Genomic DNA, 26,546 nt, shown 5'->3' with positions numbered 1-26,546 from the left:
AAAAGCAACCGCAAGAAGTTTCTTACGGGCTGTCAGATTTTGTAATGAAAGTGGATGCTGGCTGCACCCGCCTCATCCGGATCCGCAGCCCATCCGCTCCTCCAGGAGCAACCCTCTTCCCAGCGATTATTCAAGCGCAAAATTTGCGGTAATCTGCCGGCGGACAGCTTGCAGCATATGCAGAAACTTTTCGCACAGGGGAACCGGTGAGCAACTGGAGTCCTGGAAGCCAGGACTGCTTAAACTTTTAACCCTTCTATGTTTGCTCTTGTTTGCCCAAAAACACACACACAAAACATCCTATATCCTGGCGAAGGATTTGGGGATGGGAAGCCTGTTGCTGCCCAAAATGGTAGAGTAGTACTTTTGTTGCTGGTCATTTACGGCCATTTAACCAAGTCAACAATGAAATCAAACATGTCCCCCTTTTTCGCTTTTATTTGGCCAAGGGAACCATCCCGAAAACCGATAACTGAAGAACTTTTTAATGCAAACATTGGTCACGGCCTATATGATACCAAATTTGCTAGAACCCTAACTTTGTAATAAACTTGGCAAATTGACTGGTTTCGTTCAATTATTTTACTTATTGGATATTTTTCCATTGAATGAAAATGATAATTATCGCAAATACAATTACTTTTGGAATTATATATACTTGACAACACAATTCAATAGTCAGCTTTCACATCAAGGCCAGAAATCCGAGCCAAGATACACACCCTCGACCCGAATTCATTAACAAAATGTTCTTGAGAAATCTGCACACTAAAGTGTTCAGCCGAGCACTTCATATGCCATTTAATAATGATTAAGTACTTGGATTCGAGGGGTGGCAAATGAGTGCGGATAAATGGAGCGCCTTATTCGAATGTCATCAAAATCATCATCACCATCAGGAGGAAGCCCAGCCCCCGGAATCCAACCCAACTGAACCGAACAGAACTGAACTGTTGACGCATTTTGGTTTCAGGCCTCATTAGCGCCGGGAGTGAAGTAAACCCAAGTCGGCTTTCGATACCAAGACCTCTCAAATTGTGTCAGCATCAGGTGTCAATTTTAATTTACTGCTCCAAGCCGGCTTGTCATCTCTGATGTCTGTTTGCCTTGAGGTGGAGGGGTTGTTTTCGGCTTTGAGCCGGAGGAATTGCCGGGATGGGGTCGGAGGATGGTGGCTGGAGGAGGATGAAGGATGCTAAACCATATTTTGGTGGCTTGCGGTTGCTGCGGCAATTTCGGTTTTCGCAGGCTTCAGGATGTACGTACGAGTACATATCCAAACTCATTGAAGCCTGCGGCTGGAGCCCGACAATTTCATCGCAGATGAAAGAGGCTTCCATGCTCATTTATATGCAGGCCCAATCCGCAGCCTCGACATATAGCAATAATTGAACGCTTAGCTCGAACGGCCGCAAAAAACCGCTAGCTAATGGAGCATTTAAATATGCGAATGCCAGTGCTTGGCATGCTAATCAAATCCAAAATGTAATCTCACATGTTATATGAATGGTTTTGAAGTCAGCTAAAATATGTACTTGATTAGTAGTAACTAACACTCATGATAGATAAGTGAAATCCCCCTAAGATTGCTAAGTGTTAAGTTATATAAGTTATATACCCATAAGTGAAAATCAGTTGTTATGTGTAGATTCTAAGAGGTTTATTGCATCACAAGTTGGGGTTGCATAGAAAATAAAAGCCAGTCCATGAGCCGAGCTCATGGGGCAATATCTTCCGCAGGTTTCACAATCCGTCGATTCACTTCTTCAGCAGCAGAGGAGCGGCAGCAGCGGCGACATAGGGACGGGCCACATAGGGCGAGCTGTAGGCCAGGGGCGAGGTGTAGGCGGCGGCGTAGGGCGTGGCAAATCGGGTGTAGGGAGCGGTGTAGGCGGCGGCCAGAGGAGCAGCGATGGGAGCGGTATAGGCGGCGGCAACTGGAGCGGCATAGGCAGCTGGGAAGGCGGCGCTGTGGGCCACCGAGTGGGCGGTGTAGCTGGAGGCGTAGGGAGCCACGTAGGCGGCACTGCCCACCACAGCCGGAGAGGTGTAGGCCAGAGGAGCGGCGGCCAGAGGAGCCAAAATTCCGGGCTTGGCAGCAGCCACGGCCACAACAGCGAAGAAGATAGCAGCCTAAAAGGAGGAAGATTCAATGTGAGTGTTAAGTAAAGGAATATTAAAAGAATTTAAAATGATTTAGATTCTGCAAATAGAACTCATTCTTATAAGGTTACTCAAAATGGTTTTATTAGATTTTTATCAGATCTACTATCTTGCTATCTTGCAATATTTTGTTTGAATTTCAGTTATAATTATTGTATTACTTAGTAGAATAAGAATTTCTTCTCCTTCAAAACCTCGTTTTTAATAGTTTTCTAGTACTTACGAATTTGAACATTTTGATGGATTGCTTTTGTTTTTGGATTGTCACTTGGTGGATGGCCAATTGGTTTGTGATGTCCAACAGCCAGCTGCACGGCTCTTTTATAGCCACTTACACTTTTCGAGCTATTTACCAATGCAGATCACGATTTTAGATCAGCCATCGATGGTTGCCAAGCCAACGACTTTCGATTGACGTTGCGCATGCGCAATTCTTGGCTACTGTTTTTGAATTTTTTTTAAATTTTTTTGTTTTAGTTTTCGTGGTCTAGACCTGACCATGTCTTATTTTTGGTGCGTGCCTGAACGTCCGTTACTCGGCGATGTGTCCCTGACCTTGACGACTGCAATGGGCTTACAAATTAATGGGTCTTACGGGTTTAACCACCAGCGAAAAGGTAGCTGGAGGTAGTTGGAGTGATTTATGAGTGTTATGCCGGCGCGATATCAGGAAATTATCAAGTCATCCCGCTCCATTACCATTCGCCTGTTTGCCTATTTTAATAGACCACAATAAATCCGGCTAATCACTGTCTAATTATCCGCTCTCACCGCTGGCAGAACCGAAATTAATTAATAAATGTCGCAAATTGCGGGCAAAGAGCTTAGAACTCACTAATTAGAAATATCGAGTGCAGGCCGCCGCCGTGTGTGGTAAAGCGTACATCACAAGGATGCACCACCACAAAGGCCACCCAACCTCACCCAACTCCACCCACTCCTTGCAGGGAACACATATCCTGATGCTCCTGCTGCGCCAGGCTCACACTTGAAAAAGTGTTGAAGCGTGAATTTTGCTTAAAAATGCCAATTACGCGATTTCAGCAGCGCAATGGATTGGTGGATGGTGGCGATAAAGCCCTGCTAAAAGTGGGCGGTGCATTTCAGGGGGTGTGGCAACATACACACAGAAAAAATAATATGTGCAATTAACCTATTCTAATATATAATACCTATATTATAGTTTGAACTGAGCACATTTAAGGGCACTTTCCTACACTTTTTTTTATATTAAACAAGATTTGATTTCTTTTAAACATAAACTTAAATAAATATATTTTGCTATAAAAGTTAGTTGGTCTTTTCGGCGACTACATACAGCAAATTGTTGCCGTTCTCCTTCTGGTTTGCTTTTCATCCGCGGTCGATGATGATGTTGCAGGCGAAGGATTTGGCGCGCATCCTGCCGCTTCCTTCGCTCCTTTTGTGCGGCTCAAGTGTTTGCCATGTGCCTGTGCATACGAGCCAGCCTATTGCCATCCGTGGACGGGCTGCTTCGTGGATGTGGAGCAGTAAGGGGATGTGGATGTGGTGTCTACTAAATGCACAATCATGCAGCTGGGAGCGGGGCACGTATTGAGAACTGCAAACGCAACCGCAGGCGGCAAACATATTTGTTTTGACACTTGACTCCCTCCTGGCCACCAGGCTGCTTTCATTGTCAAGTTTGCGGCGAGGACTTGCTACTGAAATTATTATATTGGTTAATCCGCCTAAAAGCTTTGATGGCACCTTCGCCCCCCAATGGCAGCCATCTCGAGTGCCCACAACTTTCGAGTGGCCCGAACGGGGAGCATATCAAAGAGCAGTCCCCTGGGAGAAGGCAAGAGCACCCGGAGTCGGAGTTGGGTATAATGTATATGTATCCACAAGTGCCGGCAAGTAATTAAAAGCAAGAAATTTCCACAAAAAGTCGCGCACAAAAATCGCTCCGTTTGACAGGGACAAGGACTTCGGAGCCAAAAGAAGTGAGCATCGCATCAAGCTCGACTTCAAGAATATCCATAACTTATTAATTAAATTAACTAAAAACATATGTATTTTTTAACTAAGTATTTAATCTTTGTCTTACCTGAAAGTTTCAATAAATTTTGGTATAAAGAATTTTAAAATTAATACATTACTCATCTATACCAACTCGAATAAGCCGTCTAAAAATCTTTCAAAATTACTCAAAAATATTAATAGTTTAAAATATTAAAAAATACATTTACATGAGTCCTTTGTAATTACCTAGCTACCCAGAAAACTTATTTTGTGATGGGCAGCTCGAAGGGACTTTGAACAAGTTGCGTGAAATATGCGCGGCACTTTTCCCCTTTTCGCCCAGTCCCTTTCGCTTCAAGTTGGGTTTATTGCCGTAATAAAGGCGCAACTGCCTCTGACTTGGCCGGGGTTATGTCTGCATCTGGATCGGGATCGGGGCGTTGGTGGTGCCGCATGGCAGGGGGCGTGGCAGCAGCAGCTGTGCGTGCGCGTTAATGCGTCGTTTAAGTGCCGTAAAAAGCGAATGGCACACATGACACCCACATGCCACCCACTTGCCAACCACCCACCTCATCACAACAGTCCTAACCCGTATCCTTATCCAGGAGCCCTCATCAAGATGAAGTCTATTAAAAATTTCTGGTTTGAATTCGTCTAGAAATTCCAGCGACATTTGAAAGCAGCACGAGGAGGGGGCAGCCGCCTTTAAGTGGTTGCCACAAATTATTCATGAGAACACAGCAGTTGGGGCGGGTGAAAGGGGAAATGATGTGGAAATCATGCGAAAGACGTTGTCAGGAGTGGCATAAAGTTTTAAAAAATTTTCAAAAATCACTTGAGTGCCTTCTTGATTGAAATAAAAAGGTGTACGTTGTGTGGAATTTTTGTTTAGGGGTTAAAGGATTTATTTATTCGCTAGCAAGTTAACTTTAGATTGAAGATATTAATTTGTGTCATTAATATATTTTGGAATATATTAATTCATTTGGGATTTAATATAATGAAAAATTAGTATTTTTGAAAGCTTCTACTTTAGTAAATATTGGTCTTCTTTACGCTGTAGTTGCTGCATAATAGAAGTATCCATCGAAATCCTTTGCCACTTGAATAGCCACGCCCTAAAGTGGGAGTCTGCGATCATAATTGGTTTACGGCCTTTGTTCCGCCTCGTGGACTGACGCATTTCAATTACTCAGCCACCGGTTACAAAGTCAAATCGAATTAGGCCCGGCACGTGCAGAGTGTGCGTGTGCACCACCAGCGGATGGATAGGATGGGATCCGATCGGATCGGATTGGCTCGGCTTGGCTTGGATTGGCATGGCCCACTAAACTGGAACGGAGTCAAAGACTTTGAGCTGCGATGTCAGCGATGCCAGTTGCATGGCAAAACGCGGCCTTCGTTTCCAAGTGGCTTTGGCCACTATATAAGCTGGACAGCCGGGCAAATTCCACATCAAATCAAGCTCACAGCTTTCTGTAGTCACTACAACCAAACACAAAAACCCATCAACAATCAACATGAAATTCGTAAGTTCATTGATTACCTTAAGGATTTAAAGGACTTGCCCATTAAGGATTACTTCCGTCTATAGCTCGCCGTCTGCTTCTTCGCTGTTGTGGCCGTGGCTGCTGCCAAGCCCGGAATTGTGGCTCCTCTGGCCGCCGCTCCTCTGGCCTACACCGCTCCGGCTGTGGTGGGCAGTGCCGCCTACGTGGCTCCCTACGCGTCCAGCTACACCGCCCACTCGGTGGCCCACAGCGCCGCCTTCCCAGCTGCCTACACCGCCGCCTACACCGCTCCCGTTGCTGCCGCCTATACCGCTCCAGTTGCTGCCGCCTATACCGCTCCAGTGGCCGCTGCGTACGCCGCCCCAGCCGCCTATACCGCTGCCTACACCGCCCCCATTGCCCGTTATGCCGCCACCCCCTTCGCAGCGCCCATTGCCGCCCCAGTGGCTGCCGCCTACACCGCCCCCATTGCCGCCGCTGCCCCAGTTCTGCTGAAGAAGTAAGAAGTGCGATTGTGAATCCCATCTTGACCAATTTGTGTAAATAAAGAATTGTACATACCAACGACAAGTCAAGCGTGTTTTCTTTATAAAGTATGTACACTAGAAAATTTTAATGATTTGACTAAGCGCCAATAAAACATAAAAAATAGTTAACAACACCAAATAATACTTGGAAAATGCTCTTAAAATAATAAAAGGTATGTACTATAATTTATAATAAAAGTTTTCTGACAAATACATTTCCTTAATTTAAAGTTCAAAACTTCATCATTCAACACCTTCTATAAGAGAAGAATAGGACATTCAACAGATTTTCAATAGTTAAGTGAATAAATGATCTTGATCAAAGCAGTAATAACTTTGATTATTAACCTTTAGCAATATGCATAGTTAATATTATTTTTAGTGTACCACTTGCCCCATCCGTTGTGCGATTTTCCCGAGGCGAAATGAACTCCTTTGGCTTTGAGCAGTGATGGGGAGCAATTTGTACTCCGCTTTTTCCACTCGGCTCGGTTCAGCTAAGTTCTTATCGAAAGCCAGGCATCTGGCGTCCCCTTTTCCCGCTTCCTCCGCTTTTCCGCGATTTTCCCCTCCATCTGCACCTAGGCGGCAAGTCTGCGCTTTGCCTTGGCCAGGATTAAACTTTCCATTTAAAAGGATTTCTTTTCTATATGAAATATGCTTCCTTTCAGCGTTTCCTGCGCGTTCCCTCCTCATCCTCTTCCACTTCCCTTTCCCTTTTATTTTTTTTTAGTTTTATTCCCGCAGCCAGCGGCTCCAGTTAAGTTTTCTGCTTGACTTTGTCCTGCGCGTTGAAAGGGCCGAGTGGAGCCTTCTGCCCCTCGGCGGTATCCTGCTGCTCCTTATCATAACTCTGGCATCGCCCCTCTCCCGCTCAGGTGGTAAATGCCAAGTAGTTGTAAAGTTTGCTACCTAAGCGGAAAAGGCTAGTAAAATCCGCACAGGGGAAAATGGCTGCTCCATTTTCGCAAGTTCTCGCAACAGATAGCGTCCAAATTTAATGACCTTTTATTCAATAAAACTGCGTTGAGCGCAACCCCGGCAACTTTTTGGCTTTTCCACGTTGAATATTACTTGTTGTCGCCCTATCGTGTTTGTCATCCACTTTTTATTTTTCGCCCACCTTTTTTTGTTGGCCAGAAAGTTGTCAAAGGTAGGCGAAAATATGATAAGCAGGGAGGCACAAGTTTTGGGAAAAGGATTTTCCTCGCTTAATGAGCATAACTTTTCGGGGTTTTTAATAAAAATCCAGGTCACAAAATATGAAATTAAATTGTATTTTCTGCTGCAATTTAATAGCATTAGTGTTATTTCCAAACTGATATTTAATTTGAAAATATATGTAGTTTTTATACTCATTAAACTACCCCTTTGACTTTGACTCACTTTGTACAATTTACCCATACTTGTATCTTAACCTATCTATATCTAAAACCAAATAAATTGCGAATTGAAAGAGTTTTACACCTCGTTAATTGGCTGTCCAAATAGAAATGTAACTATTTTGATTGCCTTCACTGTGGCAATGGCAATTGGCAACCGATGTTTGTATGGCAACTGGCGAAGCAATAAAACCGAGCAAATGAAATTTGTATTCACTTTATATAATTTTGACGATTTTTCAAATCAAATACAGACGCACACACACACGAATCACACATATAAAAGTCGAATGTGCCAGACATATACGTATGTGCATACATATGTTAGAAAGATTCCCTTTTTTCGAAACGAACACAATCATGTGCAAACGTGTTTTTCAAATGGATTACATGAATAAAAGATTTATACACGTAAGGTAAATCAGTAGCGGGTTACCAAGATACTAACCGACCCTGCCCGGATTTCCCGTGCTCCTTCGCACTCCTCCATAGGACTCCTCCTTAGTACTCCTCTTTAGGACTCCTCCTTAGTACTCCTCCTTGGTACACCTCCCCAGTTTTCCCCATCCACAAGAACTCCCTATTCCCAACTGAAGACGTGCAAGAGAAAATATGCGCAGATGTAAGCAAATTTGAGGAACGACGTAGGGCAGGATGTGCTGGAAAAGAGGAAAACATAAACGGAAAATCCCACAGAACCTGGCTGAAGGTAGATGATGCCTCTTGCCATTTATTGATTTGTTTATCATTTTATGTATTTATGCCGCTTTGATTTCAGGCGCCAAATCGAATCAAGCGCGAGGGAAAATAAAACATTGCCAACTGGATTATTCCGAGCACACACACAAACAGGACATGAAAATATTCACAGCGAGCTCTTTGAATTTTGTATTTAGATAAGCACTTTTGGAGTTGACAGATATTTATTGTATTAGATTTTGTTATATTTGTTATATTTATACATGGCTTGTTTATTAATAATCTTAAAAAAATATAGAAAGGTGGGCCAATCTTCAATTTTAAAAGAATGCTATAGATTTTAATTTCTTACACTCAGCTTACGTTTGTAAATCCAATCACACTGCTCCTAGTAAATGGAACATTGCTGCCACTGTACACAAGCCCGGAATACCTACAAATTCACCTAGTATTCCAGTTGGCCCGCAGCAGCAGGATTCACCGCCCTAGATACGAGTAGTAGGGATACGTGGCGTATGCGCCATAAACCGGTGCATACGCATACGCCGCGTAGGCCGGATAGCTGGCATACGCCGGATAGTAGGCGGCGGAGGAGGGAGCCAGCCAAGAGGCACCCGCTCCGGTGGCATAACTCACTGGCGTCGTGACCAACAGCTGGGGCTTCGCCTGACTAAGGGCCACGAGCCACAATGCGAACTGGCAGGATTATTGATAGGTTTGAAATATATCCACAAATCCGCATATCCACAGTTCGGCGCACTCACCATCAAGACCTTGACCAACATGGCTCCCATTCGATTACTGCTCCTGCGGACTGGCTGGCTGGCTTTGCGAAACGAAACTCAAAATTTCACTGCTCGATTGGCCGGGCTAGTCAATCATATTTATAGCCTTTGGCTGGAGGGCAGGGCATCGGATCACATTGGATCGGCACAGAGAATCGCTGAGAACCGGGCAGAGAGCCGGAGCAGTTGGGCCATCATTAATATTGCTAGACCGGAGTGCGCTGAGTGGCATAAATTATATTCTTAATGCTATTTGAAATTGCCGAGAAAGAATAAATATAAGACAACGACCAATAAGCGTCTCAAATTGATGAAATTCCGTGTACTCTGTGGGTCATAAAATGGTTATTAAAAAGTGATTGAAAAAAAAAATATTTTGAAACTTTGATGATCAATAAGAAAATACAAAGATTTGTCATAAAATTGCAAAATACTTAAATATATGATAAAAAAGTGATGAATTAATTTCTAAAGTAATCCGTTAATCCTCGATTCCAAAACATAAAATGCAATAGTAGAAGACTTAGATGAAAACAAGTAATTTGCAATAAGAAGGTCCAAACATAACAAAGATTAACATAATTATTTATTAAAAGGGTTTGATATAAATATATTAAAGCTAAGATAAGAAAGCAATGGATACCAATGCTTCCGATATTTTTCCTTTCGCTTTCTCAGGCTCAACTTTCTCCATATTTAGCACCACTTCCGGCTGCGTCACAAAGTTTGCCAAACACCGAACGATTCCGCAGCCGCATTTGATACCCTTTGTTCCACAAGTGATGGCTAGCAGCGAATGTCGCGCCGCCTTCTTTGGACTGCCATTCATTACTACAGGTAGAACCGCCCTACCTGAGTCACCAAATCCCCCCCACCCCCGCCGCCTCAAAAGCTGGCACTTTGCATAAAATATTTGCGTTTACTTAGACGTTGTAAAAATTATAATTATGTGTGCGTGCCTGACATGCACATGAGCACTTGAAATCGGGGATTGAAACGAAACCATATTTTGCGATCACTTCGCTTAGATAAGACCCATTCCCAATTCCCAATTGCCAAGGGTGACGTCTTGCTTAAAGCCTCCGGTCTAGGACACCACTGGCACTTTAAGCAATAACTGCCAGCTGAATTTGCAACCGGGCAAACACATGGCCAACGATGGGCAGGGTAGCGAAGGGTAGCATCGTGTTTCGCACGCTATAAATAATTAATTAATTCAGACGTAGACGAGTTTAATGGGCAGGGAAAGGGGTGGTGTTTGTGAGACGACAGAGCGTTCTATGCAAATTTCCGAATATAGACCATAAATTCACAAGCCAAACGAAGCCCGATGAAGCCATCACTTATGCCCTACCTATAAATGCGCTCAGTGTACAATGTACCCTATATATACTGGACGCTTATGCTGTCATAATTATATATATGTGTATATGTATATATATCCGATACTTTGCGGATATTAAGTTGCGGCAAGTTCACTGACCACCGATGGACTTCAATGGCGACCACGCCCAGCCAACTCGATGGAAAGTACTTTGGAAAACTGCTTTTAGCGACAGTTTTCGCTTGCCTTTTTCCCGGCTTTTTCTGCATTTCTTTTTTTTTTGCTTTTTGTATTCTTTACCGACTGGCTTTGCTGCTAATTCCCTGCTTGCTTACAAAATGGCAAATAGTCGCAGCTGGCAGCCATTTTTCGCATACCCTGGACAATTGGAGTTTATGAGATAGTTTATAGTATCTCATTAGTAAACCAGTTTTAGTTCAAACTTTTAAATAGACCACATCATATTATGAATATAAACAATTAAAATGCTAAATCTTAGAAAATTATTATTTATTCCATCACTCAAAGGGTATTAGAGTGGTCTATTCTAACCCTGTAACGCAGCTTCCGTTTCTGGTTTCTGGCAAAGCTGCAACGGAAACATTGCATAATTAAAAAATAGCTGCATTTTACGAGTAGATTGTTTGTTTATTGTGTAGTCATCTCCAGCTTTGGTCCCTTCCACCAACCCACGCGTTTACTTTGTATCCCTGTCAGCAGTTCTTAATTTAATAGTATATAAAATTATTAACGAGCAGCGTAGCTCACGGTGTAAGCGGGTTTACACACAAGTGCAAAATGAGTACAAAAACAAAAAAAGGTGAGAAAAAAGCTGCGGATTCGCAAGATGCTTCATTGGAACAGTTGGTCCTTCTGGCGCAGCAGTGACTTGAGATCCTCGTCCAGCTGGCCTCGTTCATCGTCCAGGCGATCGAGCATCTTGCCAAGAACTTCCTGCGTGATGATCCCGTGACAGTTGATCCTGCACAGTTCCCTGATCTTGGCCAGGTGCACCATTCGCTCTCGCTGCAAATGCTCCTGCAGCTCAATCTGGTGGCGCATCTGCTGTAGATCGTCCTCGTCGTACGATGGCTTCTGGGCCAAGATGCTCCTGCGATAAATAAGCCAGGTGTTCTGTTGACAAGCCATCACCTTGTGGCGATACCACTTGAGCGCCACCCTCTCGAATCTTCGATCCAGAGCCTGTAGTTCCCACAAATTACGAAGCCCAAATTTCTGGAAGCAGGTTTGGAAAAATCTTAAACGTTTGGATTTTCCGCGCCAGCGTTTCAGACGTTCCAAGGCTCTGTAGGCACCAATTATGAAGCCTCTGACTCTCTGTTCATCTTTTCTAGTATCCATTGAGGGATCAGGCATGTCCATCACATCCTTCATCGTGCCATCCGAGTTGTAGTACGCCAAGCACTGGACACGCAGCTGTTCTCTTCGAATCAGCAATCCCTGAACAGTTGTGTCCCTGCAACTAATGGGGGGAGAATGGCATTGGCCTATAGGTTGCCGGACTCGCTGGGCAGGCACATCCTGGTGAATCTTCTTTGGTGGCTTTGGCGGCGGAATCTTCGGGTTATATTTCGTGGGTACGGCATATTTCGGATCGATTGCGTTTTTCAAACGTTCGGTCATTTCCTCAAAGCAATCCCTTAGATTTTTCACAGCACTTGATCGGCGGTTGACCTGATCTATGATCTCTTGGGATAAGGAAGTGGAGGAACGGGTTCTTCCGCTGTCAGGTTCCTTCACATTGTTACTATCAGCTCCATTTGGGGACTCGAAGCCAGTCTTTGCAGAAACTAGGCTGTCCTTCGAGTCAGAGGATCGCGTATTCGCTTTTCGAATTATCGTCACAATGCTGGCAAAACTACTGGTCCTAGGCTCCTTTTCCGAGTGTTCGGAAACCTCCTTGATGGGTTCCAGTTTCCTGGGTCGTAAAATTTGAGTGGAGCACTTCTTGAGCAGGTGAGTAGGTGATCTGCCAGTAGCCAACTTCCTACATGGCTGGCCCCTGTACTCATCCAAAATTTCATTCAGATTCCTACTGCAGTTACGCACATCCGTGAACGGTTCCTTGAGCACTCCAAAGTCCTTCAGGTGGCCATGCATGAGCAGCATCAGGCTGTTCCGGGCCAACTTCTCGCTGAGCGGAGCCTTCTCGAACACCTTTATCCAGCTGGCCATGATGAGGCGATCCGACTGCTTAGCCCTTGCCTGATCGGCATCCTTGTAACTGGCCAGCTGCTGCTTGAAATGGCGATCCAGTAACTCCTCGCTTAGATCCTTCATGGCCACATGCACATATTCAACTGGAATCAACTGCTTTTATTCCCAAAAAATATTTGTAACTGGAATGATTTGAATAAAATGAAACCGCTGACTTAAATCAGGCAAGGAAATGCGGAAATATAAGTGGAATTGGTGGCTTTACTCGGCGACTGTCACCAAACGTCTCTTAACCGCAGTAGGCGGAGGGGGCCAAAAATGGAGCTCAGGGTTTCTCAGAGATGCTTCAAGTGGTGGGCCCAAGTCTGGTAACAAGCACAAGGAGCAGCGACACTACACTGAAAACAAAGGAGATCAGAGCTTACTTTTTAAACAACTTAATGGATTTCATTGTCGAAACACTCTTACCTGGTGCGTCTCGTCACTACGTGGACTGAACTGGGCTCTCGTCACTACGTGGACTGAACTGGGCTCCATAGTGATAGCTGTTACATTTACCACTTAATTTAAGTAAACTATTTTGTATTAATCTAACAACATGTTACCTCCCACAAATAGTTTAATGTCAGTAATTTGCTTATGGCCATTTCGAAACAATGAATTATTAGTGTAACAGCAGTAGCAACAAAACAGTATGCGGTTGCCACGTAAATTTTCATTAGCGCAGCGCGCGTATAAATTAGGAAAATGAAGCAGCAGCAGCGGCAGCAGGCACTTGAGTGCACCGCTACCTCCATCAAGATGCCCCCTGGTGGGGTGAGTGGGTGGTAGAGTGGGTGGCGGATGGGCGGCTTAACCGCAGCAAAAACAACAACAGCGAATGCAATACATACATAGGTGCTGCGGCTTGTGGCGAACTGTGAGCAAAAGTTGCAAACGACCGACTGCCTGCATAAATTTATATTGTTAAACATGAGCTAGAAAAAAGCACGCGCAGCCTGTCAAAAGAAAGCATAAAACAAGAGCAAAGAAATGGCCTGACATGGAAAAAGCGGTTTGGTAAAAGAGTAAAGTAAATGCATAAAGTACATCGCAAAAATAGAATACCTTAGTATAGAGTTGAGTTTGCAGCAGCGATAAAAAGACCTCGTACGCAAAAATATCATATGAAAATATTCTTTATTTTATACAAACTAGCTCATAAACAATAATAAGTTTATGCTCCTCCGTTGCTTTACCTAAGACTATTAATGGTAAGTGTTAAGTATTTCGAATTGTTACCAACTTCATTGACTATCTGGCAACATCGCGAGTGTTGTTTGTTTTGAAGCTTCTTTGGTCACACTAAGTCTTTGGCATTGCTTTTTTTTTTTTTTTTTGCACGCGTGGTATTGCTGTGTATTTTTTTTTTTTTGCTATTTTAAAATGGATTTTGACAGCAAATACTGCAAGAGTCAAGTAAATGGCACTATTTCCATAGTTACGCGCAAAGTCCTTGATGAAAATCTGAAATCCTTATTGGAGGAGGGAGAGGGTGAGGTGAGTGTCTAGCGAAGCATGTAGTCTCGAAAGATTCGGGAGACTCTGATACGTTTATGCTTTTAGCTGTTCCTTACGTGCATACCTAGGGATAAAAGTTGTTCTCCGGAATGGATTGTTGAAGTGGCCAGCGAACTGGGTGAAGTTTACATTCTGCGCTATAAGATCGATTTTTCGGGAAATTCTCGCGGCTACGCCTACTTGCAGTATATCAATGTAAACCTCAAGGAATCGGCAATGGAATAGTACGTACTTGGTTATGATTTACACATAAAATAGCACTAACCCTAATAATCCCAGTCTGCCAATGCGATTCCGACAGCTTTGCCTGCCCTTAAGGGTGGAGCCATCGACCAACAACCGCGAGCTGGTGCTCAAAAATGTGGAATCGTCGCTTCGACCATGGCAGGTGTACCAGGAGATGTTGAAGATACATCCCTTCACCATCCTTCGAGTCTACGAGTATCAATTTGACAAGTTCTTCTATATATTTGGGTACCGCAACAACGACTCGGCCGCAAGTGCCCATCAGAGAGTAAAGAATGTGATCAAAAAGTTCGGGGCGCATGCGCACATCTCCTGGTTGACTGCGGAGAGCATCTTGAAGAAAGGCAGCAATAGCTCATGTTTCCAACAGGAACTGAGCCACAATCTTACTCGACGCGTCCATCCCAGGCAAAGGGGCTGTTTCAAGTTTTGAACGGAAGTGGTAGAATTATCAAGTATGTGACTTTATTGGTTGATTCAACCAAATCTATAAGGCTCTAAGTTTTCTGCTTGTACTACGAGTAAGTAAGACGAAAATGCATAAAATACTTTTGATTATATTTTTTCTATTGTTAAATAAGTTTTTAAGTAAAATAAGAGTACTCTTAAATAAGTCAACCATTTATATATGAATGCAGATGTTTATCGATTGAGGTGTGCAAGTTTTTGTAATATGTGGAATTTGACAACAAGAATATAAGCGTTTTGCGAAGTTGATCTTTGATTTCTTAATGAAATTTGATACTATACCTGAAAGACGATCAACTTGCTTTGGAAGCTAACCAAGCAGATTTTGAGATCCCTGTGACTCTCTGGGCAGTAAATTATGTTGCTGCCCATGCGAATGAAACATGAACTTTCACCAGTTGTTAGGACAGAGTGAAATTATACAGCACAGGATTGTTCCTGGCAAATCCTTTTGGCCCGCAGCTCCTCAGTCTGACGAAATGCAGCCGCAGCTTGTTGACTTCATTAACTCTGGGCAAACTGCGAGCAACCATAAAAATATGAAAAAAACAACAACGACAGCGCAGCGAAGCTGCAGTTTTTCACATGCAAATTAATGCAGTGTCTTTGGAGTGGCGGAGTGGCAGCCAGGACTTTCAGGGCAATGCGACAACCTGCGGCATAATGCAATTAAATGAGTGCAGCGAGCAGGAGTCGACGCTAGCCTCCGGCTGGCATTGTGTTGGACACGGTGTCTGGGTACTGGGTCTGACTCCAGATTACGGGTTTCCAAAGTGCAATGATCGACGGACAGGAGAGGAGGGAGCGCAACTCACCCGTCAGGCGAAGTATGCAAAGGATGCACAGGACGCGAGGTGCGAGGGACATGTCCGCTGCGCATTCTAATGCGATTGCCGCACTTGACGGGATGTCGTGGCAGGCGGAAACGGATGTTGTTGTCCTGCTCAGGCCTACACGGTTGCAATTAAATTAGAGCCTCAAATCGAAATGCAGCCGTAACATGATGATGCAAAAATAAGAAGCGACTGGCATATTCTGGAAGCCTCATAAATATTCATTAAATTAAGCTTAAGTCGAGACATCCTCTCGAGGCATTCAGGGAAAAACAAGACGAGCTGAATGTTTTCTAAAATCATTTGCATTAATTTGTTAATTCAAGCGCGACAGCCACTCCCCTGTTCACTCACTTAAAGCCCATTATAATTTCAAAGCGATGCGAGGGATTGTGCGAGTTAACCCATTGGCAATCCCCGGCGCAAAGCACTCCTTCGCTTGCCGTCGAAGGGTTAAAGCCATGAAGCCGCATCTGTGACGCAATTACAAAGGCTCGAAGCTTGCTTCTAATTTTGCTCTACTTGCCATCATGCAGTCATCCGTTTTTCAACTTACAGATGGGAGCCAAACAATAGTTTCCATAGATAAGGAGTCTTAAATACACATTTCCTTTACTTCTTATATCCTTAAAAATATGCGAAACCAAAGAAACAACAAAGTTAAGTTAAAATACGTTTTATTTTATCAGAATAGTGAAGATCTTGTTAACCGTAAGAATTGTACTTCAGACGCTAGAAAAACGGAGATATAAAATATATATATTACATGATAGTCTTAAGGTTGTGCCCCTGCTTTCCTGGTCACCACTGTGGTGTGACCCATTTTCAAGTCTGCGATGGAGGGCAACTCAGCCGGAGCTTACCTGGTTATTGCGGCAAGTGCCAATATTTGCCTTTTGATGCGAGTGGCAAAGAATATAAGGGGGGTGTATAGTGTTGTCGAAGGAGCGGGATTGGGCCCAAAAGTCAAGTCGGGGAGTAGGACCCGGTGGGAGTGCCTGCCAACTGACACAGTTTGTTTAGGCTTTAAGGCGGTCGGTCCTTGGATTTGGGTCACAGATTGCCTGGGACAAAGGAGGCAAAGGAATGGGATGGGGGGAGGGTTCTGTCGCCGGAAAGCGAAAGTTATGCACATATTGAGTTCAAGCTTTAAGGGGAATGTGCCAGTACCCAATTTCTTGCCGCTTTCAGCTTTTTGAGTGCGGTTTCAGTTCCGTTCCTGGCCCTTTTCCATTTTCGTGCATTTCTCTAACCGCATCTGCAGCAAAGAGCATGACAGATGTGCATGATATAGCGATGTGGCGGAGGCGAACGTAGGAGGAGGATGTGGCACTGGATACGGACGCGGATGTGGTGAGGTTCAGGATGTGGATGAGGGGGGGAGCCGCCAAACCTCTAGCACTTAACGCGAATTTTTTGATGATTTTTTAAGCAACTTGTCGTTGGCTTGGAAATGCCATTACCGACATGCATCATGCATATGGATGATTGTGCTTGTTTTTTCTGGGCCCCATCACCATTTCCATTCTCCGGTGGCTTTGGTTTAGCCAGATGGAGTACGAAGAATGATTGCCGGATGGCAAGAATTCAATATGAGCTTTTAGAGCGTCTTTAAAAAGTTAGCAACTAGTTGCCGCTGAAATTTGCATGTTAACCAGACCTGAAACGCTGAAATGTTGATGAAGAGCGGCAGCTGCGAGCATAAAAACCCTGATTAACTTTCGTTGCCAGCAAATTTAAAATATTTTATCAAAACAATTGTTTTTGTGTTAAATGAAAACGCAAGTCCATTAACTTACAATTACAAGCTAGCAATCATTTAAAACAAGCAAACAGGATGTTTAAAGTTCCATTAGTCAATGCCCTGCAATAGAGTAAAACCAAATGCTAAAAATTTTTGCTTATATAAGTGTAATTTAAATAAAATATATTTAAGTTTTAGAAAGACTTGAATACTCTAAAACACGTTTCAATTTCGAACAAATTCGCTTTAACATTTTTAATAACCATCCTTCTGATTTTAAGAGCACTTATCAACAATTCAGTAGAAGCACTAAAGAATTACATTTTTTGCAATATTCTTTGACGAACTTTTCCCTTACCCAGCAGCTCATATTTTATTAATCAATTCAACTTTGTCGCCAAAAATTATGAAAATTCCCGCAGATGCTGCGTTGAAAGCAGCAGGTTTTTCTCTTTCCTTTTTTTTTTTTTGGTTTGGGACTAGCACTCTGGATTATACAAATTAATGAAAAAACTTGTGGGCGTTAGCCTGTCCGAATAGGATATACACACATATATATAACGCAAAAATATTTACTTTTCATAAGGCGAATGAAGACAGGACTTGGAGCAGGAGGTCCTTGAGGTCGTATTAAAAAATTGCCAACAGCAGCCGGTGGGAACTGTTGTTTCCGCTGGCAAATGAGTTTACGAGCGTGTCGTCGTGTCCTGGCTGCTTTGTTTATGCTGCATATTAAATAAATTTGACATCCGCCACGGCAAGTCCTGCGGCTCTGGTTTTCGTCTTCGGAGTGGTTGTGGCAACTTTGCTTGTTGACAATAAAATAACATTTTGCACTCACTTAGCCCAGCTGGGCTTCTACCCACTTCTCTGGCCAAACTTGCCACTTGCCACCATTCGAGAGTTTTAATGAAAAAACTTTTGCCCACTGCCAAGCATATGAAAATCGTTCATATTTTTGGTCCGGAAATTGGCATGCAATAGAGTTTATTTACATACATACATAAATATATACGAGAACGAGTATATCTGCGTTTGTACGAAGGCGGCTTCATTAAAATATACACTTGATCATTGCTTGTGCGTGCAAGGATGTGGCATAACAATATTACGCATACGCAACGTGAGCCGAGCTAAACTAAGGCTGTTGCTCCATGGTAGCTGGTAGCTGGTTGTCAGCCGCTCGTGGCATTGTAAATCAATCAATAAAACGCCAGGGCAAGTCAATCGTAAGGAATTTTACGCAACACACAATCAAACGCATATTGCTTTGAGCACACTGTGCAAAGAGTTTAAACCCAAGTTGGTTGGCTAGCTAGTTAGTAACTTAATTATGAAAAAATAACTCAACTGGTGAAGTGTTAGGTTATTTAAAATAAATAGTTTTAATAATGAAACTACCCTTTTATAAGTGTGTTGCCAAAGTAATCGACTGTGTATCACATGAATTATTTCAGTTATAGTTATAATTAAATTCCTTGGACATTTAATGTGATCCAATTAAATAAGTGGCAAGTGGGCGCCAATTTAAAACTGCTAATTGACCCTATTTGAAATTGCCCAGCTCGATTTTCCTGCAGTGTGCGAAATTGTGAAATTCTATGCGCAATATTGAAGCAGCTGCTCATACTTTAGCTAACATTCCATTCCGATGGAGACCAACTGACGGACGGACAATCGATTATTTGCAGAGTGCGAAATAAAACGTCAAATGAAATAAAACAGGACGGGCTGAAATGCACGAAAAATTTATAGAAATGTATTTGCCATATACCCATGGCGGTATGTACGATATGGATGGCTATGCTTTGGCACTGGTTCCTGGCATCGGATTCCTTCGGTCGAACGGCAATTTAATTTCAATTTCTCCGTTGCCAGGCTGCACTCTCTGTGACTTTCTCCATCTCCGATTTCCGATTATTTATGGTGCAATAAAAAAATATATATATACATGTACATATATACTACAACCAGGAGAGGCAGCAACTTTGCATTAGCATAGCAACAATATTTACCGACTCTTTTGTCCTTGCCACAATTTTGTTGCGAAATTTCATTATGAACGGATGTCGCTTAAGTGCACATTGAATTCAATTAGAGCCCGACAACCCATGCAATTCTACGTACATGCTCTCGCAGAATCCGTATAGTCTGTGAATGTGCGGGCATATCTAAGGATTCAAACCTGCCAATTGAAAATTGAATTTTAAAATATTTCGCACACACACTCGCACTCCGCAAACATGTCCGGTTACGTGTCCTTCTCAGGAACAGGACACAGAAACCGCAGTCTGTTGGCTCTGTGAGAGTGTGTGCGGTTCGGATTGGAATGCGCTACAGTCAAGAAGAAGTCAATCCTTCCGTGTGCAGATAGAGCTATTCCTGCTGTGAATTTTGTATCCTTGCTCGGGGCACCTTGTGTCTGAAGTTCGGCGGGCAAACTTCTACAGGGCACCCTGTAGGGGACGTATTGAGTGGGGCACCGTATGAGAGGAACCTTGTAAAGAGCACCTTGAAAGGATCTTCTAAATCCGAGGGTCTTGAAGAGCTCTTGGAAATATATATTGTACAGCCATTCCTCTTCCACAGTTTAAATTATCTCAGTATAAAGTTATAATTATCTTTCACTTATCTTTGATACTAAATTATTTGACAACTAAATAAATAGTTTTACTCGTTATTAGATATCCGTGTGACATTATTTGCCCACTGCATTGTACCTAACCGGTTTAATTGCACCGCAGTCATCCATCCAGAAAATACTTAAGAGATATATATCCGCAAGTACGACCCAGTCGCTTCTGAGATTCCATTCCCCTGGGCCATCTTTGTTTAATGTGTCTACATAATAGCGTTCACCGGCTTCCATCTGGCTGCATGTTGCTGGATTCATTCTTTCCGCCTCTAAATTTGGTCTGGGCCTGGCCAAGATGCTGTGCGAGCGTTTCCGGCATCCTGTCGTTTCCTGTGCCCCGCCAGACCAGCGATCCACCCCCGAAACACCAGCATCCAGCCGCTCCTGCTTTTGCCTCTGCCAGTGCTGCGGTGGCCATTATTTCCTGTATTTAATTGCACTACTCTCGGCTGCGGTTTTCTGCTACATTTGTTGCCGCCTGCAGCCGACCAAGGACTATAATGTACTTTGGCTAACCATCCGGGCAGTGCAGTCCTTTCGGGTCCCAGGACCTCGCCCATATACTTCTTCTTTCCTTTTGAGCTGATTGTCGTTTGCCGGCTTCTTTTTTGTGACGTATTTGTTGGTCACTTTGCAGAGGCAGTCATCAAATGATTTATACTTTAATAAGCGTGCTCGGGACATGCAGAGAAATTAGATGTGGGCACAGGAGGCGCCTCCACTCCACTTTCACCCACCTCCTCTTCACCACCATCGTCCTGATGACATTTTTCTTTGACGCTCGCAAGAGGAATTTGCACAATTTATGAGAGGCAGGCGGGCTGAAGAAATACCAAAGCAGCATTCGAGAAATTAATAAGGAAGTTGGCAGCGATGGCAGTTGGCTCCTCGCAGGTATTTCCGGTATTTGTGCCATTAAGGCAAACGAAAGGCAGCGAAAGGTGACAAAAATGCACGGAAGCTCAGACCCCGCGATTATTAAGGGGTTAAAAGGTGGAGTGAAACCATAGCGAGTGGATTTTAAAATCATGTATTTAAAAATTTGTCATTAAGGCATAGGATTCACAGTCCATGGAATTACTTCTTCAGCAGCAGAGGAGCGGCAGCGGTGGCCACATAGGGCGAGCTGTAGGCCAGGGGCGAGGTGTAGGCGGCGGCGTAGGGCGTGGCAAGTCGGGTGTAGGGAGCAGCGATGGGAGCGGCATAGGCAGCGGCCACTGGAGCGGTATAAGCGGCGGCCACTGGAGCGGTGTAGGCGGCGGTGTAGGCAGCTGGGAAGGCGGCGTTGTGGGCCACCGAGTGGGCGGTGTAGCTGGAGGCGTAGGGAGCCACGTAGGCGGCACTGCCCACCACAGCCGGAGCGGTGTAGGCCAGAGGAGCGGCGGCCAGAGGAGCCAAAATTCCGGGCTTGGCAGCAGCCACGGCCACAACAGCGAAGAAGCAGACGGCGAACTATAGACGGAAGTAATCCTTAATGGGTAAGTTCTTTAAATCCTTAAGATAATCAATGAACTTACGAATTTCATGTTGATTGGTTTTTGTGTTTGGTTGTAGTGACTACTTGGAGCTGTGAGCTTGGTTTGATGTCGAGTTAACCCAGCTAGCCAGCTTATATACAAACAACTTGGTCATCCGGCGAAGGCCGCGCTTACACATGCAGCTGTCGTCGCCGACATGGCAGCACAACGTCTTTGACTCCGATCCAACTTACTGGCCAGTTGAAGAAGTTGTTGCTCAACACGCACACTTGTCACGTGCGGGCCAAATTCGTAAAGGGCATTGCCGGGTTTCCTAGACCCGAACGACCTTCAGCGAAATCGGTTTCAGTTACTCTACTCAATTGAAATCAGAATTCTTGCAGCATGCTTCATACTTAGTGCAGCTTAAAACAGAAAATCGACACAAAAACTAAGTTAATTATCAAATTACTATCATTTGGTATCCAAAAATGTAGAACCCGTAAATTTCGACATAGCAGCATGTTTTCTATAAATTTTTAACATTTTCGATCAACTGTTCGTTTTCCGCCTATCACAAAATTCTAAGCCACAAAAATATAAAAGAAATTAAAATTGAAATTTTAAAAACCTACAAGAAAGCATCCAAAAATGACTCAGTTAAGCGAGATCGCCCTGGACAGCCACTTTGCCTCCCAGCTGCGCAGCCTGCAGTCGTATTCCAAGGAGCACCCTGTCAGCCAAGATGACCACGACATTAGCCAGCGTTGGATGCAGCACTTCCAAAACGCCAAGGGTTTGGACAAATTCGCCCGCAACTGCATGCTGCTGATGATGTTCGATCAGTTGCGAGATCTTGGCCACTTGAGCAAACCCTTCACCGATCTGAAGAACTTGATTCGCCCCATGGACGATTTGCTGAACGAGTACCATGGGACGACCACTATGGAGGAGGGGCAGCTGTCGCCGGTTGAAGATATCCAGGACTCGGACACCAATATCTCCAACTATGGCAGTGGCAGTAGTTGTTTCTCCCCTGGGGTGGCCTATCCCGTTTCCACGAACGAGTTCGAGAGCATTAAGCGGTCTAACCAGGATCTGCTTAAGGAAATCGACTCGCTGCACTCTCGCACGGTGGAAACGGAAAAGCTGTACCTTAGCAAGAGCCAAATTCTGGAGAAGCAGATTGCCGAGAAGTCGGCGGTGGCCAAAACTAAACTTCCTCAGGAGGGTATCTATCAATCCTGCCGTGCGGCCTGCCAGCTTCTGAAAAATTGGCCAGGCGAGTCAGTGCGACTCAATTTTCTGGCCACCTGCCTGAAGCCCTTTCTGCAGAACGATATGATCACCAGTTTGCAGGTCTCCGAGTTGGATCTCAGTTTGGAGAATACTCTGAATGCCATGGTGAAACGGGCCTGCTCGCGAAGGGACGAAAATGTGCGCATGCTATATGACCAAATTTTGTGCCAGGAAAAGAACGACCTGAAGGAGAAGGAGGACAAGGTGCGACGATTACAGGAATCCACGAGGCTGGAGCGCCAAAGATTGCGAGCTCTAGCCGAGGACTTGAAGCGGCGAGAGAATTTCATTTGGAGGCACCAGGCCGTCGCCACACTGGCAATTGCAGGACTTTCCTCCAATGACCAACGCAGTCCCAGTTCCACTAACTTAAAGTGTGAGTCATGTCTTAAAGAAATGTCCATTAGGAAAGGACCTATGGATCCCATAGGCAGGAGCAGCAAAGGTGATGTCGTGGATCTAGAAAAGTTATCAGACGCACTGAGCGACTTGTCCATAGACAAATGGTAATCCTCTAACGACAACCGCAGGCAGCACATTTATATATATATATATTTTTTTATTTTCTTGTTGGCATCAATAAATCGTTGAGTTGCTTTGAAAATTTCCACCCCCTCGCACTTTTCACCGCCTGCGCCCCTGTCAACGGCAAAACTTTTAATGTAGTTTTAATTTTCTCGTAATCACGAAGGGAAGTTGGCTGTAGTCCTGGAAAGTAGGCAATCATCTACGCACTTACACCGCGAGGAATGTTTGGTTTTAAGCCTATAATTAAGATTTTTAATTTAATTTTTTAACTGTTTAGATTACAATTTTGTAAGCATAATAGAACATATATAATTTTTTTAATTTTCCTCAGTGTAGTGACCATTTCTTCATCCTGCCAGGATGGGAAAAGAAAACGCAGCCAGAAACAACAAAGTTGGAAGCGCAGCAATAGCTTTGTTCGTAATTAGTTTTTAAGCGCTTCGAAAGAGTATGTGGTGGCGGATATATATATCCTAAGTGGGCTCAAATAGAGTGTGTGTGTGTGCGTGGGTGTGTTGTGGCCATGGTTATGACAACATGCAGTTAAGCACTTCTTAACGACGGCTGACTGCCGATAATGGCCTTTTGCTAAGTAAGTGCAATTGATTTTCTTGGCAGCGAACATAAGTTTTGGAGAAATAAATTAATTTTTGTGCCACATTATTATCCAGTATTAATAGGATTTTTAATTTTCATAATACGCAAAGGAAAACTTTTAAAAGCGAAACATCTCACGCCGCCTTAAAAAAGCGTATAAATTTCGAAAATTTGATTAAGGCAGCACTTCTTGCTATGCGTACGCCAAAGAACATACATAATAGTTTTTCCTCGCCGCAGTCCCAAAAAACCATTCATTTTCCAAGAAAGCCAGGCAAAAGTCGCAGAAAAAGTTGCTAGCAGTCGGGAAAAAGTTGTCAAAGAAAATGCAGTGCCTCTGCAATCCCCAAAACTTTTAGCCAGTCCATCTTTCGCAACTGCATCCTGACAATAGCTCAAAATATGTAGCGCCAACTGTCGAAGCAGCCGGAACGGAGGGGACAAAATGTAAGTGTGCGAAAAAGTTTCCGCATGGCTTTAATGATGCGTGCAGACAAGCCAAAGTTTGGTTGGCCAAAAGGGAGAAAATTGAGAACAATTTTTGAGGAAGTGACGGAAGCCGAGCGCTTACATTAGTGGCATAAAATCAATGACAAATTTTGTGGGCTTATGCGGATGCACTGTTCCGTGGCGGACGATTTCCTGCCAGCGAGAGCGAACTTCGCAAACAATTATGGCCAGAAGTGAGGGAATATTCGTATAAAACTAAGGCCACGTGGAATATAGCATCTGTGACCGCCGGTAAAAGCTGCATTTTTGCAGCACTAAAGCGATTCCAGCAGCAGAACCACCATTACGGCGGAATGTGAATGGCCCACTGGAGGTGCCGGAGTGCAATGCTGTTGCGCTGTTGCCGGTGGTGTTTATCACTTGCAGCCAACAACTCCGACGACGCTTAATGGCTTCCTGCCCGGACAGTTTGCATCTGGGCGGGGCATAACACTTCGGGGACTTCCATTCCGGACTCGCAATACGACCCATCTGCGGCCCAACCATTCCTTAATAAGTTACATCTGTACATTTGCGTTGATTGCGTTGTCCTTATTTTCTCGTATATATTTACACTTGGTTAGTCTCTCGGGGCAGCTCTTTACCGGCGCAGTGATGCCGCTTGGCGAACGTTTCACCCACAAGCAATGGAAAGACCAAGCTAGCCTCGGCATACACCTTAACAGGGGTGGCATCCTTCCTGATCTTGCCCCAGGATATAGCCTCATCCGGCCGAGCGCCGCTATCGCTGCCGTCAAACTCCGAGGCGGTATTGATGAATACTGAGTAATCCGCTCCATTCCGCATCAGATTGGCATTACAAATGTGATGCTTGATGACGCCGCCGCCCACGATGATCATCCCGCTATTAACCGCCTTGACAGCCATTGTGTTGAGCCTCCGCAGATCGGATAGAATGTCCAACACGAGTCCAGGTTGTCGAAAGGAGTGAAAGTACATCATGTCGCCCAGACTGCCATCCGTCAAGGCGGGACAAAAGACTGGTATTTGATTCTTGGCAGCCCAATAGTAGATGGAACTGGGATCTCCAATTCGTTCGCCCAGCCGATGAATAATCTTCGAAGGCGACCAGATAGTTCCCTGGGATTTCTGCTCCTCCAGCATCTCGTCCAGCAGCGGCATCACCCAGTCCTCGAACTTACAGTAATTATCGTTTGGCACCAGAAGGTTGCCAATTCTGTTGATTCCACGCTCGCGGAGATCCCTACCGCTCAGCTCAAATGAACCCATGAAAGTGGGAGCCAAGCACTTGATGAAGTCCTCCTCGACGCCGCCGGCTGTGGTCACAATGCTGTCTATCATACGGTGCTCGGCCAGAAAGCGTATGGTCTCCCGCAGTCCGGACGAAACCAAGTTGGATGTGTAGCCCAGAAATACGGTGCACTTGCTCCTTCGACGGATGAAGTCGTCTGTTTCATGGCTGTCTATTTGGTCCGCTTCCAAAGGCTGGTCCCTGCAATCCAGCTGCCAGTGTTATGGGTTTGTAACATATCGGAGTTTCGTATTTAAGTTACTAACTTACCATTCTGTTGATTTCACGAATGGCCAGCCCAAGATTCGTGGCCTGAAACCCGGTGGTCACATAGGACTCGAAGAGCTTACTGTAGTCTAAGCCTTCGTTGAAATCGTAGCCACTAACTTGGGGCGTGTTCTCCGCCAGAGCTTCGCTGCGCTTCAGCACAGCATCCTTGGCCACCGCTGGCTCCGTCGACATGGTCAGAAAAATTCAAAATAAACAGCTCAAGGGGAGCCCAATCGTACTGCATTAATCAACATGTGCTGGTTAAGGCAGCCCTGGTTTTCGATAGAGATGTGGTTTGCGACGTAGATAACAAATATTTTTATAAATTTATGTTCAAAGTTCAGCGTAGTTATGGAACGAAGAAAGAAAAAACAGCTATTTAAGACCTCCGCGTTTAATTTAAATATCTTTAATATATTTATTTCAAAAAAATTACTATTAACGATAATTTTTTAATTTATTACTACACCGGTTGTGTGCCGAAAATTTAGATTTTACAATTTTCTTGAGCAATGGTAATAATTTTGTAATCATTGGAAGTATCCAAACTTGGCTTGAATCCCGCTGAATCCGAAGTCCGCTTACCAGCACT

At 44.2% G+C, this 26,546-nt stretch overlaps 8 protein-coding genes across 9 annotated transcripts; 3 read left to right on the top strand and 5 right to left on the bottom strand.

Annotated features, from left to right (window-relative positions):
* Positions 1–1,638: 1,638 nt before the first annotated feature.
* LOC6604842 (vitelline membrane protein Vm26Ab) lies at positions 1,639–2,480 on the bottom strand. Its single transcript, XM_002029651.2, has 2 exons — positions 2,387–2,480; positions 1,639–2,133 (listed from the first exon to the last, which is right to left on the bottom strand). Exons 1-2 carry the CDS (start codon positions 2,396–2,398, stop codon positions 1,759–1,761), a joined length of 387 nt encoding a protein of 128 aa, XP_002029687.1. The 5' UTR covers positions 2,399–2,480; the 3' UTR covers positions 1,639–1,758.
* Positions 2,481–5,607: 3,127 nt separating this feature from the next.
* Positions 5,608–6,230, top strand: LOC116801026 (vitelline membrane protein Vm26Ab). Its single transcript, XM_032718283.1, has 2 exons — positions 5,608–5,678; positions 5,744–6,230. Exons 1-2 carry the CDS (start codon positions 5,670–5,672, stop codon positions 6,161–6,163), a joined length of 429 nt encoding a protein of 142 aa, XP_032574174.1. The 5' UTR covers positions 5,608–5,669; the 3' UTR covers positions 6,164–6,230.
* A 2,263-nt stretch (positions 6,231–8,493) lies between these two features.
* LOC6604840 lies at positions 8,494–9,142 on the bottom strand. Its single transcript, XM_002029649.2, has 2 exons — positions 9,033–9,142; positions 8,494–8,964 (listed from the first exon to the last, which is right to left on the bottom strand). The coding sequence occupies exons 1-2, from the start codon at positions 9,060–9,062 to the stop codon at positions 8,746–8,748; spliced, it is 249 nt and encodes an 82-aa protein (XP_002029685.1). The 5' UTR covers positions 9,063–9,142; the 3' UTR covers positions 8,494–8,745.
* A 1,747-nt stretch (positions 9,143–10,889) lies between these two features.
* LOC6604839 lies at positions 10,890–13,314 on the bottom strand. The gene is made up of 2 exons (XM_032718281.1): positions 13,024–13,314; positions 10,890–12,953 (listed from the first exon to the last, which is right to left on the bottom strand). The coding sequence occupies exon 2, from the start codon at positions 12,676–12,678 to the stop codon at positions 11,230–11,232; it is 1,449 nt and encodes a 482-aa protein (XP_032574172.1). The 5' UTR covers positions 12,679–12,953; positions 13,024–13,314; the 3' UTR covers positions 10,890–11,229.
* Positions 13,315–13,833: 519 nt separating this feature from the next.
* LOC6604838 (APOBEC1 complementation factor) lies at positions 13,834–16,434 on the top strand. Its single transcript, XM_002029647.2, has 3 exons — positions 13,834–14,094; positions 14,161–14,339; positions 14,395–16,434. Exons 1-3 carry the CDS (start codon positions 13,981–13,983, stop codon positions 14,792–14,794), a joined length of 693 nt encoding a protein of 230 aa, XP_002029683.2. The 5' UTR covers positions 13,834–13,980; the 3' UTR covers positions 14,795–16,434.
* A 4,621-nt stretch (positions 16,435–21,055) lies between these two features.
* Positions 21,056–21,648, bottom strand: LOC6604837 (vitelline membrane protein Vm26Ab). The gene is made up of 2 exons (XM_002029646.2): positions 21,559–21,648; positions 21,056–21,493 (listed from the first exon to the last, which is right to left on the bottom strand). The coding sequence occupies exons 1-2, from the start codon at positions 21,565–21,567 to the stop codon at positions 21,119–21,121; spliced, it is 384 nt and encodes a 127-aa protein (XP_002029682.1). The 5' UTR covers positions 21,568–21,648; the 3' UTR covers positions 21,056–21,118.
* A 204-nt stretch (positions 21,649–21,852) lies between these two features.
* On the top strand, positions 21,853–23,389 carry LOC6604836. The gene has a single exon (XM_002029645.2). It carries the CDS (start codon positions 22,150–22,152, stop codon positions 23,305–23,307), a length of 1,158 nt encoding a protein of 385 aa, XP_002029681.1. The 5' UTR covers positions 21,853–22,149; the 3' UTR covers positions 23,308–23,389.
* Positions 23,390–24,938: 1,549 nt separating this feature from the next.
* LOC6604835 (probable deoxyhypusine synthase) lies at positions 24,939–26,230 on the bottom strand. Of its 2 annotated transcripts, none has more exons than XM_002029644.2 (2): positions 25,955–26,221; positions 24,939–25,896 (listed from the first exon to the last, which is right to left on the bottom strand). In XM_002029644.2, the coding sequence occupies exons 1-2, from the start codon at positions 26,144–26,146 to the stop codon at positions 24,982–24,984; spliced, it is 1,107 nt and encodes a 368-aa protein (XP_002029680.1). In that variant the 5' UTR covers positions 26,147–26,221; the 3' UTR covers positions 24,939–24,981. The 2 variants fall into 2 exon arrangements, with proteins under 2 accessions (XP_002029680.1, XP_032574173.1); XM_032718282.1 differs by having other exon boundaries at positions 25,746–25,885; positions 25,955–26,230.
* Positions 26,231–26,546: the final 316 nt, after the last annotated feature.

Source organism: Drosophila sechellia, chromosome 3L (genome assembly GCF_004382195.2).
Source record: "Drosophila sechellia strain sech25 chromosome 3L, ASM438219v1, whole genome shotgun sequence".
Classification (NCBI taxonomy): Eukaryota; Metazoa; Arthropoda; class Insecta; order Diptera; family Drosophilidae; genus Drosophila; species Drosophila sechellia.
Note: the sequence above shows the minus strand (reverse complement) of the source record. Positions and strands in the feature narration are given on the sequence as shown.